Source organism: Teleopsis dalmanni, chromosome X (genome assembly GCF_002237135.1).
Source record: "Teleopsis dalmanni isolate 2A chromosome X, ASM223713v2, whole genome shotgun sequence".
Lineage (NCBI taxonomy): Eukaryota > Metazoa > Arthropoda > Insecta > Diptera > Diopsidae > Teleopsis > Teleopsis dalmanni.
Window position 1 is genome coordinate 91,059,962 of NC_051848.1, and position 21,097 is coordinate 91,081,058.

Here is a 21,097-nt window from a genome sequence, read left to right on the forward strand (position 1 = left end):
TTCTTCTGTGCATATGTAATATTTATTTTAAAGCATAGATTTTAATAGGATGCACTTCATGATTTCAGAAATCTGGTCCTGTGGATGATAGCACTAATTTCAGTATTTTCGAGTTTTGTTCCATCGGTTTACCAAACGTATATATTAAGGTGCAGTTTAGAATCTCCGTTAATTTATTTTTTTTTTTTGGAATTCATATTCACTTTGCAAAAAAATATATTGGCTTTCCTTAGGATACTGCAAACGTGAACAGTAGTATTATTCCTGACAGCTTTCAGATTTAGAACTTTTACGCAATTATAAGCTTGGTTTTTGGTCATCATAAGTGATAATAGTTCTTGTCATGGTTTTTGTTGTTGTTGTTAAATCAAAGTAAAATAAGTTTTTGATAGTGTCAACAAATATCCAGATACATCCAAATGGTTTTTTTTGAGTATATCGTATTGGTCGTATTCATGATATACTGATGAGCTTCATTTATAATTTTAAAAGTATTGCATTTTATTACAGCATCTTTTGTGTTATTTATTTACATTAGGCCTTATCGGTGGCTCGCAAGTATGGCAAAAAACAGTAAGTTGCTGGCCTATACTGCCCGAAATGTACGCAAAACAACAACACTATTTTCTCTACTTATGCCATGGTATAGGTATACTGGCCACACACTTCGGCCAGTAAAAAAAAAATGTTACCAACGCAACAAGCCCACCATTGTGAACCTTCATTGGAAATTCCGACGAATACTGCAATCATATGTCAGAAAACATGTGTAAACAAAAAACAAAATACAAAAATTTCAAAAATTTGAAAATTGGGAAAAAAGAAAAAATTTCAGGGTTTTATTTTGACATTTCCAAGATTTTTACCATTCCTTTTAATATGAGTATCTATGCAAGATTTGCTATTTGCCATAACATAACACTTGACCGATTGTAACAGTCATACCAATGTCTCGCGTAGCCAATATAGGCCAGCATGCGTTTTTGGTCATACTTGCGAGCCACCCAAAAAGGAGTATTATATGTTGTGAGAACTTCTACTGTTTGATATACTGTTTCCAATTATAGTGTTCTCCTTGAAAATAAGTAACATTACCTAGGCAATTAACATTAAAGACGTTATATCAATGAATCGTAAAAAATGTTCGAGAAAATAAGATACCTTGTAATTTTTTTTATTTCACATACCATAAATGCTTTCTAGGAGTAAGACAAAATTTATATATTTCTATAGGTTTATAGTTGTAGATACAGTCCAATTGTTAAACAAATCGTAAACACTCGAAAGTTTTAAGACCTCTACTCGAAGTATATTAACCACAGGCTTTTCGTGACTATTTTCAATTCTAAAAAAATAATAAGTCAAAAATTAAATCAATTTCGGCAAAAGCTAAATTGCAAATATTTTAAAAATTATATATCCAAAAATATAATTTGGCTTTCTCTACAATATTTGCATAGTTTAACATATCAGCTTATATAACAAAATATTGCACTATATATTGTAAAAGTATTTTATGCATTATTTAGACGTAAAGATATAAAATTGAATGATTTTTGGTTTTTGTGTACTTTTTTTGTCAAAGTTTAACATTTCTAAAATACTTAAAATATATTATTGCCTTTATTATACTTTATTGATCTTTATTTAATGTATTTTGATATCTTACAAAAAAGAAAAAAATTGAAATCAATTTGAATTAATAGTGAATAACAATAACTGTTAATTAGATCGTGTAAGCCACCGATCTCAGTCATTTGACACCGCCTTCACTTAAAAATTTCTACGCCCAAATCGACCACGATTAGCAAACTTGGAATAGTGGGTTCGTTTCTTCATCACTCTAATTGATCTTCCGCCTAAAGTTGACATGTGTAACTCTAAAGCTTTGTTAGCAAACTGAGCCTTCGTAAATTCGACAAATGCATATCGGATTCGGGCATTACTTGTTCTATTACGTGGAATAGTGATCCTACTAATAACGCCACAATCTACGAAATGTAGTGCAACTTCCTCAATTGTTGTCATATAACTAATGTTTCCTACATATATAGATCTAGAGTCATTTTTTTTCTGCTCTTCAATCGTGATGAATTGCGGCATTTTCGGCATAGTAGATGACATTCTTATATTGTTGATTGTTTCAAAAAAGTTCAATTTTTTTATGCTGCATTCTAATTTATCCAATCTCGCATTGATTTCTTCCAGTTTCGAGTCAGATTTGGGAAGAACGTGTTTACAAACAGCAATCTCTACTTCCTCCTTTTTGAACTCCTCACCGACTGCAATGTCAAATTTTTCCAACTTGCATTTTTTACCAATTACAGTCGAAATTTCATCCCGCTTGCGTTTTTTACTGGTTGCAAACTGATGAGCTTCAAGTTTGTCCTGCTTGGATTTCTCACCAATGGCAGTAACAATTTCACCGATTGCCTTCGAAATTTTCTCTTGCTTGGATTTTTCACTAATTGCAATATGAAGTTCCTTCTGCATGGATTTCTCACCTATTGGAATGCCAAGTTTCCTCAACTTGGATTTTTTACCAATTTCAGTTGAAATTGCCATGCGTTCAGAATTTTTACCAATTGCAGCGGAAGTTTCATTCCATTTGCGTTTCGTACCAGCGGCAATCCTACGTTTGTCGGGTTTGGATTTTCCACCCATTTCACTGCTTGCGATCATTTGGCGCTTACTTAGAGTAATACGTTCTTTACCCATCTTTTTTTTGAGTGACTTTTTATTGAACTTTACGCACAAACAATAAGCCGCCTATAATTATTAAACTACAACTGCAACTGCAACTGCACAAATTTCATATCAAACATTATGTTTTACTTTCAAGGTATATAGATGTGTTCACACATATGTCAAAACTGACATTTATTGGCAAAGAATATGGATTAAGTTTAGTCAATCAATTAGAAACTGTTTTTCAGAAATCAAAAACTACATTATATTTCGTTGTTTGGAAATTAATATTTGTTTTCGTGTTTTTTTTTTCGTGAAATTGAAAGATGGTCACGGGAATTTCGGATTCTTTTTGATCTTAACCAAAAAAGATGTTAAAATGTTAAAAAAGGAGTCATATGATGGTTATCAATTTCGTTCTTATACTACTATTTTGGTACTTTTTGGTGCAGAGTGTCTCGGACACGGCTAAGTACAATTGTTGTTGTTTTTAATACAAATTTTAAATTTGCGAATGAGAGAAGAAACCGTCGTTCAAACTCCGGCGTGAGAGCCGACGTATTTGTGCCCACGGTTGCCACTTATGGTACTTTAGTACCAAAATTGGTACTTTTTTTTTTTCGTTGGTACTCACGTTCAAAAAATGGTACATTTTTGACGACCCAACTTTATTGTGGATATTTCCAATTAATTTTTTTTATAAATGCAACTTTGCACTATTTTATATTTTGTTCATTTATAACACTATGAAAAACACAGAACGAGAAAACAAAAAGGTCCAAAAAAATTTTGGACTTTTTTTTACAGAAATGGTACCTTTTTAAACCAATTTTGGTACAGAAAAAAATTTTCAAGTGGCAACCGTGTTTGTGCCCCGGCATTAAGGCAAAACAGTGTTGTTTAGTAATAGTTTTCAAAATTTGCGTCTTTTAGGAGCAAATTACCACAATTCTAGTACGTTTTGGAGAAGAAAAGGCAGTAAGCAATACAATCTTTTTTTTATAAATCGCTATAATATAATTATTACACTTTCCGATTTTAAAGAAAGGCGTAAGTACTGTTAACAATTATTATAAGATAATATAATAATAAATTAACTTTATTACAGCCTCTATTAGTTTTTTCTTGCTAGTTATTTTTGGGGGCAAATTGAAAGTGAGCATATCTAAATTTCCTTTTAAATTTTGGCACAACCAAGAAGTACCAAGAAGTAGTAAAAATACGAAATTGGCAATACTGATGTGACACTCTGCATAACATGCATTTTCGGCATAGCCGGAGAGAGTGAATTTTGTCATGCCCGAGACACTCTGCGTAACATGGCCCTTAACAACAATTTTAATTTTTTGATTTAATAACGACGATTTTAAATTTAGCGTCACTATGACGCTCTGTATAACATAGCTCCAAAAACCTGTATAACCTAAAATAATAACAAAAAAAATAATCAGTTTTATGGCAGTAATATATCGCATTTAAATTTTAAAAGCTTTAGACGATTTACAAAGATTGAGACACATCGGCTTACCCCATTGCGGACCACCGTGTGATGCAGCACACGGCTGCCTTTTAATATTTTTTAATATTCAAAGAGTATTTTATATATTTTAGGTAAAGATAAAGTAGGTAATCTTTCAAATAAATATTAAACTCTTCTCATTTACTTAAACTTGATTTATTTTACTGTTTACTATAGAAATTTCGCCGTAAAATTCAAAGTCGGAAATTGCCTGGTACTTAATGGGTTAATGGAACAGTGTGCCCTTTCTATTGTTCAATTCTGCTTTTTTTTGTTGAAGTGAATTGTTGAATTTGATTAGTTAATATCTTAAAAACTTTACAACCTTAAATTTTTGTTTTGATATACATACATCAAAAAGTTTTCTCCAAGACCTTATACCTATGTTGTGGTATAAAACCATCACGTTAGCTTATGCTGGCAGATCAAAAAGGCCATGCGTAGACCATTAAGGTCCATGGCGACACCAGATCGGAGTCTTAACAGAATAGGCATTAAAAATCTTTTCCTAGAAAAGCATGTTAACATTTTTGATAGTAAAAAAATAAAATATATTTGCCGGAAGTGGACTTTCCGCGTTTAATATTTGATAAGGCACCAAAACCTATTACGGACAACCACACATGTTTTATACTTAGCAATTTTAAACATGTTATGATATTGGAAATTTGGATGTTAAAAGTACATATATATTCTATGATAGAAAAGAACAAAATTCTTCTCTAAGCAATCCAATATACTTGTAAGGACAACGTTAAATAAATTTTGGACATAGTTTAGACCAATGTTTTCTAACTGTTTTCGTGACATGTTCGAACTAGAATTCTAAAGAGTGGCCTTCTAGTTCCTTTAGCGCATATTAACGAAATCACTATGGAATTGAAGCAAAAATCATTGTGCCTTTTTGTATATTCATTGCAGTTAGAAACTATATAGCACAACTACTAATAATACTACTCCTTGTGAGGTGTGGGTCTCACGTTATGAACCAATGATCTACATTTTGTTCTTTTACAGATTGAGCAATAATATCCTGCGCAGTTCTTAATTAATTATTCAAACAATAAATGAGTAAGAAGCTGATCAAGTTGTATGTTAGGAGAACGCCAGTTATGTTCCAAATGAGTCTCTGCTTTTGCAGTATTCAAACTTATTACACAAATCTTAGGTTATTTCGAACCTAAGACGATTTTTGGGCAAATCACATGTAGAAATAGCAGTGGAATATTTTATTATAAATTGCAGATCCATTTTTAGTTATTTCTCCCGAACAATATTCCTGTGTAAAGTACTTTGGGATTTCATTCAGTCGAATTTTTTCGGTACATATGTATGTATGTATGTTGTTTTCTCTAATTGAACTTTTCCAAAGTGCAGTAACCTTGTGATCTATTGACATTTGTGGCATTTTAACTATATATTTTTATTTTATGCATCAAAACTGCCAGTTTATTTGCCCATAAAAGTTAATATCTTAATAATAATAATTTTTTTTATTATAATAAATATTCCGGTACTTTATTACTCAGTTCATGTTAATGTGAAGTTCCGCATAATTTTTATTTTATATTTGTTTTTATTGTTCTTAGTTGTGTTTTGCGAATGTACAAATCATTTCCGATTATTGTTTATTGTTTTTAAAATACGAATATAAAAATATAAAAATATATTCAATTGAAACGAAACTGTAGATTTGCTAAAAGCAAATACCACAAATAGCGAAATGCTCAATGCACAAAAAATCACGCGTGACAATTGCCTATAACCTTTAATGTGTCATTAACATAGCCATAGCCATAGCCATAGCCATAGCGACTTGGTTTCCAGATTACAGTCGCCCGACGACTACGGAACGTACCCAGCCAGCCCCTCTTTTGCTAGTGTAAAAGATTAAAGTGTAGAAACTAAAAGTCGAATTCAAATTTATAATATTAAAGTGTTGTGTTGTGAGCAAATCTTAACCGCAGCTTAACGTCTTGACAAGATGCTGCAAGGTGATTACAATACACACAATTACTTTGAACCCGGAGAACTCTAGATTTTACGCTAAACAAATGGGCAACTGCCTTTCCGTACATTCAGTACATGTCAATATGTAGATTTTTGTCTTAAGTATTATGGGCGCTTGTGGCTGTTACTTCGTCTGTGTGTGTTTGTCTGTCTGTTTGTCGATTTTGCAGTTCGATTGTAGGTACTGCAAGGTGGTTTTTACCTGAACTGAACGTCTGTCCGTTTGCCCATCCGTTCCAATGTTTGTTGAAAATATGTGAGCTGATGTCTCGGTCAATACTTTTAAGTCAAGTTCTCACTATAAACATACATTAATACCAAATTAAGTGCTACAGTCAATTTTTCGGACGGACATAATATTTTCAACATTGTTTTTGTTTATAAATAATAATGTTTTACTAAATAAACGTTAAACACATAAAAACAAAAAAACAAAAAAACAATTTTGAAAATCGTGGCGGCATTAAAAATATATTATTCATTGTCTGTGGCAAATTGACAATAATTTTTTGTCTTAAAAATTATTACAATTTTTTGTGATACTTTTGTTTTTGTTTGTAAATATGTTTCACTCACTATTCATTAGTTAAATGGTCGAGAACGCGTTAAGTAGTGTCGTATCTCTTCTCAAAATCGTAGTAGTGTCCGAAACGAAGTCGCGATTAGAACGTTCTAAATAGTATTTCGCAAAATCGGTGCTTGATTCATGTTAAGGTGCTCAAGGACCTTTAATTGTACACAACATAATCCACTTAAATATCTAAATTTTGTTTTGTTTCGAAACTACTCAAGGATTATACATTATATGAAAGAGATATCAATTCACTCCAACTGAAAAATACAAAATAAAATAAAATAAAATAATCTTGCACTAAGGCATTGAATATTGCTTGTTACTTAAAATGTTGTCGAAAGTTTATTTATTACTACTTCTGTTGTCTCTTGGTATGAAATACAGTGCTGCAGGTCTCTTCGACCTCAGAGCTGGAGAGGATAACTTTGCACCAAGCAATTCATTTAGTTTGCGTCGCGTCATATCTGATGTGAGTGATGCCTTCAGCGGAAAACGTCTAGTTACAGAATTGGATGGTTTGCGCGGGCTTTTCGTGATGTTGCGCCATATGACAATGAACCAAGCCTTCAATAATATGGACAATCTGTACGATATTAATGATAAACAAGGTAAGTTGCAGCGCCGTATGTCACGTGCAGAGAAATTTCCTTGCGACTTGTCAAGTAATGCCCGTTCGTTCACAACTCCAACTTCCATTAATCGCCTGCGACCTGGTGATATTGACATCGTTGCTTCACTGGGTGATTCGTTGTCTGCAGGTAACGGTGAAATATCAGATAACATAGTACACATATTAAATGAATTTCGTGGTATTTCGTTTACGGGCGGCGGTCATGGAGATTGGCGCTCCTTCCTTACACTGCCCAATATATTGAAAGTGTTTAATCCAAATCTGTATGGTTATTCAACAGAAAATGGCTTAACTGTAGATAGCGTTTCACGTCTCAATATTGCCGAACCTATGGTAATGTCACGAGACTTGCCTTTTCAGGCACGCGTACTAATCGATCGTATGCGACATGATCCGCACGTAGACATGGTGAACCATTGGAAATTACTTACAATATTTGTTGGAAATAATGATATATGCTCTGATATGTGTCATTACGAACATATATCAACCTTTCTAAAGCATCACGAAATGGATCTAAGAAGCTGTTTGACTATTTTACGTGACAATGTGCCACGCCTTCTAGTAAATTTAGTGCCGGCGCCAAATATGGCAACATCGTTGCATAAAATGAGTAATGTTCCATTGGTTTGTAGTGCTATGCATACCATCGGCTGTCACTGTATATTTAGTGATCTTATCACTGCAGTCGAACTGGAAGTGGCTGCGCATAATGTCAACAGTTGGCATGCAGTGGAAGAATACGTGGCCTCCTTGCCTGAATTTAATACAGAAAACTTTGCTGTTGTCTTTCAACCATTCACTGCAAATATAACAATGCCCACTATGAGAACTGGCGACGTGGACTTACGCTTCTTCGCAAGTGATTGTTTCCATTTCAGTCAAAAAGGTCATGCGGCTGCTGCAAATTCTTTGTGGAACAATATGTTGGAGCCTGTAGGTCAAAAAAAAGCTGGAAGCTTTTCAATATTCGAACGCTTCGAATGTCCAACTGCAGAACGTCCTTACATTGCAACATTGCAGAATAGTTAGAAATGTTACCGGTTCCTATGGGATATGCTTGGAACTAAAATTTAAGTTGAATTTAACATTTGTTAAATTTTTTATTGTGATAATTATAATTTTGTTATATGAATTATTTATTTAATTACCTTTACATTGCTGAACTTAAAACCTAGTTTTTTTATTATAAATTTCTTGAGTTTGGATTAAAGCTTAAACATATTGTTAAAAAAAGAATCAAATAAAAATATAACTCATTTAATGTTAATTGTCTATTAATTTTTCTATAAAAAATTCTGAATAACAATTTATAATATATTAAAAAATATTGTCTAAAAATCACAAGCAGAGGAAAAGTAATTCAGTGTCGTTACTATCGTAGAATTGATTTGCATGAGGAATTTATTCACATTTGATCGATAATATCATATGGATATTTAGTGGATATCTCCACAAGCAATACTGTTGCCTCTGACATCTAATGATATTTTTTTTTTGTAAATTTATGTTCTTATATTGCGATCTGTCAATTCGGAATAGACAATAAACAATATTTTAAAGTGACTAAATACTTAAAATTTTTGTGAGCTTGAAGGGACTGTGCTCAGTAGTATATCCGTCTGTTGAAGTCGGACACATTAAAGTTCCAATGGCGTTTGTTTGCGGAGGCGTGTGAACGTTCTTCCTTCTGCTATAATTCTGCTTTGTGTTTACTGGCTTGGCTTTTTATAACATCCTTAACTACAGGAACGTTGAGATCGCGATGTATACATTCATTTGTTATATATCTAGGAGCATCTAAGATTAATCTAAGGGTTTTTGATTGAAAACGTTGGATAATCTCAATATTTGAAGATGCAGCAGTTCCTCAGAGTTCCATGCCATATGTCCAGATTAGTTTGAGTATAGCTTTGTAGATAGGAAGTTTATTTTCGACTGAGAGCTTTGAACTTTTGTTCAATATCCAGTAGAGCTCCCGCAATCTGACTCCAAGCGCTTTTCTTTTCGTGTCGAAGTGTATTCGTATATATTTCGCTTGGGTAGATTGAGGGATTAACACATCGTTAAGGCGTACCGGTGGGGAATTTTTCTTTCTCAGTGTGAAGGTTATTTCTGAAGACTCATTTGGTTTTTATTCTCCAGGTTTTATGCCACTGGGAAATGTCATCTAGCGCTCGCTGAAGTTTGGTGGATGCTAACTGGTGATTTTCGTCTGTAGCAATTATCACAGTATCATCAGCGAAAGTTCCAATGTCAGTACCAATGATGGTAGGCAAGTCGTTAGTGAAGAGTAAGTATAACACAGGTTCCAAGACTCTGCCTTGTGGCACTCCAGCCTGAATTGTCTGCAAAGTTGAAATTTCTTCCTCCTGTTTTACAAAGAAATATCGTGATTCGATGTAGGATTTTAAGAAAATGTAGTAATTAATGATATTGAAATGTCAAAATTTTCAAAAGACCATTGCATCCAAAATGAGTGTGTGGTGTGACATTAGGTTTGAATATGTGATAGTTTCGTATTTTTGTGTAAATGATGATTGTGTGATACTAACTGAAAATTCTAATCGGTACATTCACGTAATTTTTATTTTTTTTGGTGTGAAGTTCATGAGATATGTCGTTTCAAAAGGACGGTACAACAAACTACTTAAAGCTTTCTGTTTTAGTATTAATGAGCTTTTCGGACCCGGACCTGTTGTTTTATTTTTTGATAATCTAAGTAGGTCATGTGCTCATGCGATTTGTTACTACTAACAGTTTTTACGGGAAGTGGTTGACCTTACCGATACATGTGAATGCCAATAAATGGTTGAATGGAAGACATCAAGTTTATTTCGTTCCGACTTACCGAACTGTTTTCCAAGGGTTTTATGTATTATGACTTTTTAATTTTCTTATATTAGTGACAGCTAAAAATATTTGCAATATTTAAAAAGCTTAAATATATATTCTACTTTGTAACAAATAAGATAAATGAAATGTCCAATCAAATAACTAAAATTATTTGAAGTATGTTACATTTAGTTAATTGTTTTGCGTTTCATTTATAAAGGTTTTATTACATTTACTCCAAAAAACAAAAAATGAAATTTCACTTGAGGATACTTAACATATTTAATTAGAATTTTAATATTAATATTAAAATTAATGTAGAAAATTTTAATCTAGCATCCCAAGTCCCAGAATTTTTCGTTTGTAATCATGAAGTGCTTTTTTTGAATATTCTGATTTCAGCTTTATTATTATTTTACTTCATTTTTTTTATTAATAAAAATAAATTAAAATTTTGCTGATTAAGCGAAGTTGACCGCTGCCGCTGCCGTTACTACTGCCATCATCTGACAACGCCTGTTTCAAGTATTTGGGGTTTTATCTGCTACTACAGAACAGAGCAGAACAGGACAGGACAGGGGTTAAAAACTGTAGTCACACCACATAATTGCAAAAATATCAACGCCCACCGATATGAAATAAAAATGTACGAGAAATAAAAAAGTATAATATAAAATCTCTACTCTTCACAACATTTCATATGTGCCACTAACGTTTCCATTCCTCTTTAGAATTTTTTGCATTGGCCGAAAAAAATACATTAAAAATGCACTGTATGTATATATATATATATATAACATTAAAAATTATAGATGTGTGCTTATATTATGAAGTGTCCGAAAAAAGGGCGGCTGATGGTGATCCTGCCGCTGTTACTGCTGCTGATTCTGTTGCTTTTATGTCCAAAACAAGCCCACTCCACTAACTCTGCCCGCCTTTAGCCGCATTCACAACAAACAAAATACTGCAAAAAATTTTAATAAAATAAAATAAAATAAAATAATAAAGTTAAAAGGGTGCATTTTTCTCGCTTGTTAATCAGTACCAGGTTTATACACAGGACACACATATTCTTATACACAAATTCGACAGGATTCACATACAACTACTTGCATTTATATGAGAAATTTTTAAATCCAACTAAAAACGAAAAAAGACTGTCCCATCACTGAACAGGGCATAAAAATAACCAGCATATTCATTTTTGCTCTGCTCCCACCCATCACCCATCACACTACTCTTAGCATGTCCTTGCTTGTTGTTCATCCAATTCATTTTTATATCGCTTAAAAAAATTTTTAAATGAAATGTGTACAATGCTGAAACCAAACCCATCAGCGACATCACATCGAAAAAATATAACAACAACAATAACAATAACAATTACAACATATCCATATCCATATCTATATGTGTATAAATATGTGTATAAATATGTGTATAAATATGTGTATAAATATAAAATTAAAATCCAACTCTTTACAGGATTCCTGTCAAAAAAGTAATGAAAATAAATAATAATAAAAAATATTTTAAAATAAAAAAACAAATTATACCAACAAAATCAGTATCAAAAGTAATATTTACGAAAAAAAACACGAAAAAAGTCCATATAAATTCGCGTTCACTACGGGGATTTTATGTCCACAACTGACGCTGCTGCTATAGACGTTATAACTCCATTTATTGCTGCATGGAAAGCAGGGAAAGGAATTCAATACTACTGAGCAATACTACTGAATTGGTAAGAAAGTAGCTTCATATAGCATAAATTTAATATGATTACAAACAAAAACTTTTGAGCCATTTGAACGCTGCTGCCATTTGTATTTGTTTTATATCCGTTTGTCTGTTCGTTTCCGGTACTTTTACTACAACATAAATACGTGCGCGGCTATGTTGAATGCTTTGTGTGGCATTAGCTACCATCAGCTGAGCATATCAATACATTTGCATAGATACATCAACATATCACCAGAAACACTGCTTCACAATACTTCACTGTAAAAAAATAACAAAACGAAAAAACAATGTATGGTATGTTCCATATACCATATACACCCACCCATACCTACCATACATCTCCACCACTCACTTCTCTATGAAAATAATCAACAGGAAAAAAAATGAAGTCAATGCGTCAAGTGACAGCAAAGTTTTCATTATTGGAATAAAAAACGGAACACTAAAAGCTCTGAAACACACTCGTTTACTGGAGACTAACACGCAGACATACGGACAGACAGACAAACACACTAGAGAACAGTTAAAACGAAACAGTTTGCCATTGAAGAGCAGCAACCATTTGCACTTATTTTTATTTTTATTTCTATTTCTATTTCTGTTTATTGTTTTGCTATTGTCTTCCTTCTTATTGTTGTTGTCTTTCCTAATTATTAATCAGTTTTTAATCTCTTCAACTTATATGAAAAGCTTAACATTTTAGAAATAAAGTCAAGTTTTAATGATTTGATAATCGGTTGCGGCTTTCTTCTGTCACAGTTAGTAAGAGTTACCCACTTTCTACAAAATCTCTTCTTCTTGACTTCTTAATTCTTCTTCTTGAGTTAGTGCTATTACGCACATTTACTCTATAATGGCTGGAAGGCTTATCTCTACCCTACACTAGGCTTTAACTAGGCTAAAAAATCATATCATTTATTTGACTTTTGGTTGATGACAGACCTTAAATCAGCATATCTTCCTGAGAGTCCAGAAGTGGACTTGAGGATAGTTAGGGCGGGGTTAAGTAGCGTATCAATTTTAGTGAATAATTTTAGAGCTCTGTCTTTGATATAGTTTTTCACTGAGTCAATCCTAAGATCTCTATGTATGTCTGTTGATCTAATATACCATGGAATCTTAAACAGTCTTCTTAAAGCCAGGTTTTGTGCTATCTGTACAAAGTCTTTTATTTAAATAGAATAAATGTATTTGCTACTCACACTCGATGAAAATGATTTTTTGATTGATTTCACATTTTAGAACAAGGAATTACTCCATAAATGTTTTCCTTTGTAATTCATGTCTAATATTGGGCTCACCTACAAAAATCCTTAGTCTTGGTTTTTAGACATAGTGCTTTGGTTCATTTTTGTACAACTAATATCTAGAATTTTACAGGGCATTTCTGGCAACGATCTTTTGTATTTTAGCAGCGGTTTTGTGCTGCTGTTGATAAGGTCTTTCGATTGTCAGCTTAGATTTCGTTTTTATTTTTTTTTTTCCCCAAACTTTTTTTATATACAATAATACGAGTATACTTAAAAAATAGAATAAAAAAAATGACAAATTAATTAAAAATTATTTCTAATGTCTTTGAAAAATTTTTAAAATATATATTTTATATATTTAAAATTTAATATGGTATTTAGGCCGTGTGCGAGTTCGAGTAAATTGACGTAAAATAAATTGCAATTTATTTAAATATTTATTTATTTATTTATTGCACTTAATTATTTTTTTTTGGTTAAAATTTTTCAAATTCATTTATTTATTAAACATCTTATAAAATTTTCACAATAATAACACCTAAATTATCTAATTTTTATGTAGTTTACCCTACTCGAAATTTTGGTAAATACCAACATTCACTGCTATACCGACATAATTTACTATTTCCCTCAATTTATCATCAGTTTACTCGAACTCACACACGGCCTAAATTAAATAAATTCAAGTTCTTGTTACTATATATGAGTATACGTATTTAAATATATAAGTATATGTGCCCTGCTGAGATCACCATAAGTCCATATGGATTTCAAGTTTTGTTTAAAAAGTAATAATTTGGTAAATGTTAGCAGCTTGTTGTTATACTTAAGGGCCATGGTTTTACAGAATTCACTGTGGATGGGCAAAGCTTTGTCACAAAAAACAATTTTATTCAAAGATGTAATAAATGTAATTTTTTATTTAGTACTGATATAGTAAATTTGATAATAAGTATTAATAATCTTAACTAAAGCTTGAATTGTTACGAGTATTCCACTTATTCGATGCCAGAAGCATTTCGATGTTCAAGTATGCGAACTATTCGAAAATAATTGAAAATCAAGCAGTATAGATAATTTATTCGATAAGTTTGACGATCATCGGCAAACCTGTTGTTGTTGTTGTTATTATCGTTGTAACCTATGTTGTTCTGCTGGTATTCTTTTGTTTCTTTTGGGAATGGTGAACGACACTTGGTCGTTAAAATTGATAAGTGGTTTTCCGGGACGTAGATCCTGCCGCTCCTGGAACTAATTCGACTTGTTCGAGTGTCGTAGTACTCTCGCACTTGTTCTTGTATAATACTATACATAAATAAAATTGTTTCAGTTGCAAGTTATATATTATATATTATTTATTAAATAAGAGACTTTGACAGTAAAATTTATTGGGATATGCTTAGTTAAAATTTTTAAATTGTTCTTTGAAAATGTTCTTTAAAAATGTGTTACGTTTGCACTTCTCAATGATGGCATATATCATATAATTAATACAAACTGAAGATGAAATGTGCTTTTTCCTTATGTTTGTGTTTCTTACTATAATTGCATTCAAAATGACAGTAGTTATTTATTCACATTTCTGAACAAATGTGTAAATGCTTCCCCACATATTAGCTTTCCTGTTATTTTAGTTGGCACAGAGTCCTTCACTTCATAGACTTTTTTTGCAGTGCTTTTGTGTTATAAGTCGTTTGAGTAGTTTTGACGCATTTTTCACTATTTCATTTCGTTTAGCTTTCTGCTGCTGTCAGGGATAAAAGATAGGCAATCTCTGTTTGCTTTTAAACATCAATGTTGCTCACCATTTTCTGTTATTTGTTTTTTTTTTTTTTTTTTTTTTCATTCTGTTTTCCGATTTCTTTTTTTTTTTTAATTTCGTACTTATTCATTTGATACGTGGTCAATATCCTGCAAGTTTGTGCATGTTAGTTTTGCTTTGCACTATAAATTGCTTGCGTATGTATGTGCCTCTATGGGTTTGTATATGTGTATGTATGCTCTTAATGGTCAGTGCATCTGCATTTTACTATATACTTTCTTGATTTTTTTTTTTAATTTTTTTTTTTATTTGTTTTTTTATTGTTTTAAGTTTTCGGTTGTGTTTACCTTTCATATTTACGCTCACTCCATTTTGTTATTCAATTTCGTCATTGATTTAAAATGTTCAATTTTACTTTGCTTTTGGATTCTATTTTTATTTACTCGTTATCTTAACATACGTTTTTCACGTTTCTAGGTTTCCATATATTTTGCGTTTGCTTCTTCGTCTTTCTTTCAAATTTTTCATATATGAAATGTTTTTGCCTTCACCACAGTTTTTTTTTCTCGCCTGCTTATGTTTTTCTATCAAGTTTACTGATTTTTTTCCCATATTCTCTTTTCTCTTGTTTTTGTTTTTATTTTTTTTATTTTTTTTAATAACTTTTTTCTTGTTTTTAGACCCCAATTCCTATTTCCATGCTTGTCTAAGCTTTAGCTTGGGATTTATTTTTTGACGTTCTATTCAGGGTTTATCTTTTTTGTTGATGTCGAGATTTTTTTCCCATACCTCCCGGAACGGAATTTAAATTTCATTGACATTGTTTTTTCTTGTTGTTTTTGTTGTTGACGTTTATTTTAATATTTTTGCTGTCCTGTTTTTGAGAGTACATCCGTTTTGTGGGGCTTACTTTTATATTTAGTTAAAATTGTTTTTTTTTTTTTTGGTTTTTGCATTTTAAAGTTTATTCTACCTAAATATACACATTCACATATTTATATTTTTACATATGATCGCGTTGAAATTATAATGAGATTTTTTCCCTTGTAATGAATGCACTTCTTGTCCTTGTAAACTTTTCAGACCGGTTTCAGTTACGGAACGGCAATTTTCCGGTTGTGTGCTTTCCCTTAACGCTGTACTTGTATTTAATTTTTAAATTTATATGATCTTAATCAGGTGAAATCTTTTCTGTTGACTTTTCATGAGTGCATCATATAAATTTGAGGTTTCCTGGTATTTTGCTGTTGTTAGATATATAGATATATTAAGAAATATTTCTAAGGTAAGAGATGCAGTGTTTATTGATGCAAAAGTATTGTGAAAGATGCGAAAATTTGTCTATGCATTTAAAATTTATTAGCTTTTCTTTTGACGAGGAAAAAAACAAATGCGAATTTCAAAAAAAAAATCAAAAATAATTTTGAGAAAAATAATTTAAAACTTCTCGAAAATTGTTCAATTTATATTCAAGATATATATACCATATGCAAGATGTATTTCAAGATGTATCTTCAATATGTTAACTGAAGAAGCAAGAAGAAGATTTGCAAGAATCACATCACATCATATAATGTGATCAAAAGGACTGATGTCATGAAATACCTTCAACATGTATATAGATCATCATAGTCTGAATAAAATTTTAGGCAAACTTTGTCAGCAATCTATAAAAATATTTGGGATGTCTTTGGACTAACTGTAGTCATTACTAATTTCTGAGCTATTGAGAGTAAATGTCCAAAATGGTAATTCGTCAGAATATTTACTCTGTTAGTACTGCAACTAGCCAGAAAATGATTTAAATTTCTTTGTATATGCCTTGCTTTTTGTGTATGTTAGCCTAGCCCTATTTTTTTGTAGGTTAGCTCTTAGAAAGCTAACGAAAATAACCACAAATTATTTCAAAGCTGCTTTAACCGTAAGAACTTGATATAGTCCAGTTGATTAAATAAATAATCAAATAACTACTTGAAACGAGTAGGTGACAGAAGCAGAGCGAAAACGCTAATTGGATTTGTAGATCGACACACCAGTTCAAACAACCAAACAACCAAAGTGTAATATCAATAGTTATGATTGCTTATTATCTATTTTATCGAGAATTTTTCCAGTTTAGAGTTTAAAGTTGACAGGGTCATATGGATTTGTCTTTATTTCTTATTCGTTGCAGCTTTCATTTGGATTCTTGGTGTATTTTTTATTCGTTTTTTGTTTTCGCTTTTACATTGTTTATTTATCAATCCTTTAGATCTCTTATAAATTGAAATATTAAAACCAACTAATTACGAAGAAAATAGTTAAGTGCCTATACTACATTCCAAAATTCAGCAATGGGAGATGGCAAAGTTCAACACTTCAATGGTTCAATGGTTCCGTTACAAAATGAAGGCAGGAAAAAAATGAAATCGAAATGGAATTCCCCGTTTTGTTGGAAATTCGTATATAAAGCTGCACAGGCAATCCTTCAAGGCGTAAACTGACAATGTTGTTTATATTGTTGTTTTTTATTTACTAACCACCCGTCGAATTCATTTTCATTAAACATTGGCGATACCAATACCAATAACAACACTGACACCAACACCGAAAATACTTCTTACTCCAATTCTAACTCTGACTCTAACTCCACGACCTCGACAATACAAATAACAGGCTTTTAAAACGAATTTTAAAAAACGCTGCACAAATACAAATATAAAAAGAACAAAAGGTAAGAATAGGAAAGGGAATCGTTCTTTCATTACCCCTACTAACCCATTTCGTCAAACAAAACGTTACTCGTATAGAACATATAACTATTTTCATCTTAAAAACTACCTCTCACAGACTTCTGTGAGCGATATCAGTCATTGACGTGCGACCCCCGCATAATTCAGGGTAATGCGTTTCGTACATTTTTTGCGCTTATTTTAGCGCGCACCGCGACTTCTGTCCAGCGAATGATGAGCTGTGGAATTCGAAACTTCAACTGCGCTTATTTTCCATGCAATATCGTCTTACACAGCCTGTCGCGACAAGCTCATTGGCAATCTGCCTCCCTATGCAACTGACCGACAATAAAGAAAAAATTGACTACCGTCAAACAAAGTTTTTCTTCACTCTGTTCCCCAAACCTCCTACCACTCGCCAATCTCGCTGGCAGCAAATACATTTGGTTAACGGCCGTCCTTCGTCCATAAAACCTATTTTCTATTTGAAGCCCAACGTGCAGCGCTTAAGTCTAAAAATAAAAGCCACTGCGGCCGATGTTTAATGTCAACCATCATTCCCTTTTTTCACAGTATATTCCACGGATTCAGGATGATTCAGTTTGGGCTGTTTGTGTGCGACCCGTTGAAAATAATGCAGCATACTTTTTTCACACAAGTTTGGTGCAAATTTTTTTTTTGTTTTTTTGTTTTTGCTTGTGGGAATTTTTCAGTGCGATTTCTTTGTGAGGAAACGCATTTTGGCATATTATTTGTGCTCGTTTTGCCTGCTTCTGTGATATTTTTTGAACATTGATTGCCTTCTTTAGAGACTGCAGGACACAGGGAGCTTATTAATTTTGACGAGAGAAGTTGACGCTTTTGACACAAAGTAGCCTAATGCAGTTAACTTAAAGATTATTAGGCACATGCCGAATGCAATTTTGTGCACTTGCTGGAGCGAAAAAGGATTTATTCGCTCTAAAACCTTCCTTTAAAATTTTAAATTAAACACTATAATTGGCAAGCATAAGACTATGCTTTTCACTACGAATGATATTTTTAAGTAAAAAATACAAATTAAAATTCAAAAAAAGTTTTGTCCGCAAGACAATTAAATAGCAGTCTTACTTTAATAGAGCACCTAAATCATTAACTTATCAGATGAAGAGATTAGTATACAGAACAAAGCATACAAGTGTGAAAAGTGTAGCAATTTATTAATATATTCTACGGACTTCCAACGAAATTCTAAAGTGCAGCTTATCATTATCCTTATCCCTTTAGATAATAAACATCTCAGATAAATATGTTCAAACGATTTAAGTACTCATATGAACCCACACTCAAAGTTCGTAAAAGAATTTGAGTAAAAAATCGTCCACAAAAGTAGAAGTATTATTAAGTTTTTTGAAGCAGTAGACTCGTATTTTATATACAGACGACTTTTGTAAAAGGGAAAAATTGGTTGGGCACTGTTATTCTCTACGTATTCGACAGGTTTATATTTGATCAATCAATGTTATTCAACTACTAACCTAAAGCATTGATTGAAAAGTAAGATTGAATATATTCGACTTTGGTTCAGGAGTAAATCCGGAGTAAAGCTTTAGCTTTATGAAATGGGAAGAGCGCAGAGTACTCTCTTAACTAAAGTCTTATTTTTTATATATATTTTATTAAAATCAATTTTGATTTTCGAATGCTTTTCGTACTGTTCTTCAAAAAGTTCAGTCTCATATAAAACTGTAGTATGTTTAAATCGATCTATTATACAAAAAAACATAGTTGTTCCTACAGTGGGAAATTATTCAAAAGGCTCATGTTAAGGGACCATGTTAATATCATATATTTCCCACATGGAAATATATAATAATTTTCCATGATAATGGAAAATTTATCATTACAAAAATTGATATTCATGTGACTCTAGTCATTATAGGAATCACAATTAATGTATTGTGTCACACCATCATGATTTTCGTAAAAGTTTGGGTGTATCACATCTAATGCCATACCATTTGGTATTCGGCAGTTACTTGTGAATTTTGACTGGCCCAGGTGCAACAATTTTGTTTGTTCACGTATTTACCGATATGAGCCGATATGGGGCCGATATGAGCCCCATTACTCAAAAAAATGCGATCTGAAAAATCGCTATTCCAGCGAATAGTTTGATGTCAGTATGTCTTCTGATATATTTCCCTTGGTTCACCTGTTCAATACTGTTCGGAGTATCAGTGGCATTGAGTGCGTTTTACTTACGGTACTCAACCAGAGGTGTTAGTTTCGTCGGGGGTCGGGACTGGCAGCTTCGGTTGTCGTGATCAATGAAGATTGACTCCTGAAGGAAATTGTCGTGGTGACTGTAATTGAAATGCAAAGTTTCGCAAGAAGGACTATATTCATTACTGGAGTTGCATTTTACAACCAGGTGCTATGCTCTTGAGAACAGCAGAGGTATTAGATGGGCCTCATTCTCTCCCAAAGATGAAACTTTGTTCAAACATAAAGCTTCAATTGCATTATAATGACATATGTGTATGGAACATTGTGATGCTGAACCTTAATAGCGGTAACGACGTTGGACTCTCTTCAGATATAGCTGAATAAATCTGATAGGTAGCAGTTTATCAGTGGTTAATTTTAATAATAATAATAATAAAATTTGAGATAAAGACTATTTCGATAGAACGTAAAAGTACTTTTAAAATAATTTTTTTTAAGTGTATAATCCATGCGTGGCGCAGTTGGTTACGCCCACGTGTGAATGTAGCCTACCTATTATTCATCATATTTGTGATGAATATTTTAAAATAATTATTAAAATGGCGCTTGATTACACATTAAAAATGATTAAATACTCAAATAAAGCCTCTGGATTTAAAGAAATTTTATCAATATATAATTTTTTATGTACATTTATTTTCATGGAAATTTTTTAGTATTCTCATTACTGGCTGCAGTGATGTTCTTTATTACAATTTATATTTATTTTGTAATTGAAGGCACTGCTGGCGACAGCGGAAAATGTTATGTAAATTTATTTTAAGTTCAGCATCGACGCCCAATTTTATTAATTTCCCCACCCCGGGTCCATTCTTTCCTGCGACCTTTAAATACATTGCCAATCAGAAGTGAAACCGAAAATGAATCGATTGAGTTCAAAAAGAAATGCCAACAAAAAATGAAAACAGCATATGCATATTTACGCATACAAACAAACAGTGCCATTCGACATATATGTTTCCATGTAAACAATATGACGAACGTATGCGAGTGGTTGCTGCAGGTTGGAGTGTTGGGCCAGCAGCATAAAGTATCACCAACAGCAGTACCAGTACCAGTACCAGCACCGGGTAGTGGGCAGTGGGCAATGAGCAATGGTAAAGACG

The 21,097-nt window shown here is 32.4% G+C and overlaps 2 protein-coding genes across 2 annotated transcripts in view; both read left to right on the top strand.

Moving 5' to 3' along the window:
* Nucleotides 1-21,097, top strand: part of LOC119687732 (neuroguidin) — an 86,462-nt gene that overhangs the window by 39,190 nt on the left and 26,175 nt on the right. The window lies entirely within an intron of this gene.
* LOC119687731 (phospholipase B1, membrane-associated) lies at nt 6,826-8,567 on the top strand. Its single transcript, XM_038102165.1, has one exon. The coding sequence runs from the start codon at nt 7,120-7,122 to the stop codon at nt 8,452-8,454; it is 1,335 nt and encodes a 444-aa protein (XP_037958093.1). The 5' UTR covers nt 6,826-7,119; the 3' UTR covers nt 8,455-8,567.

What these genes read in the sequence shown, in the direction of transcription:
- LOC119687731 (XM_038102165.1), top strand. Translation starts at nt 7,120, where the DNA reads ATGTTGTCGAAAGTTTATTTATTACTACTTCTGTTGTCTCTTGGTATG.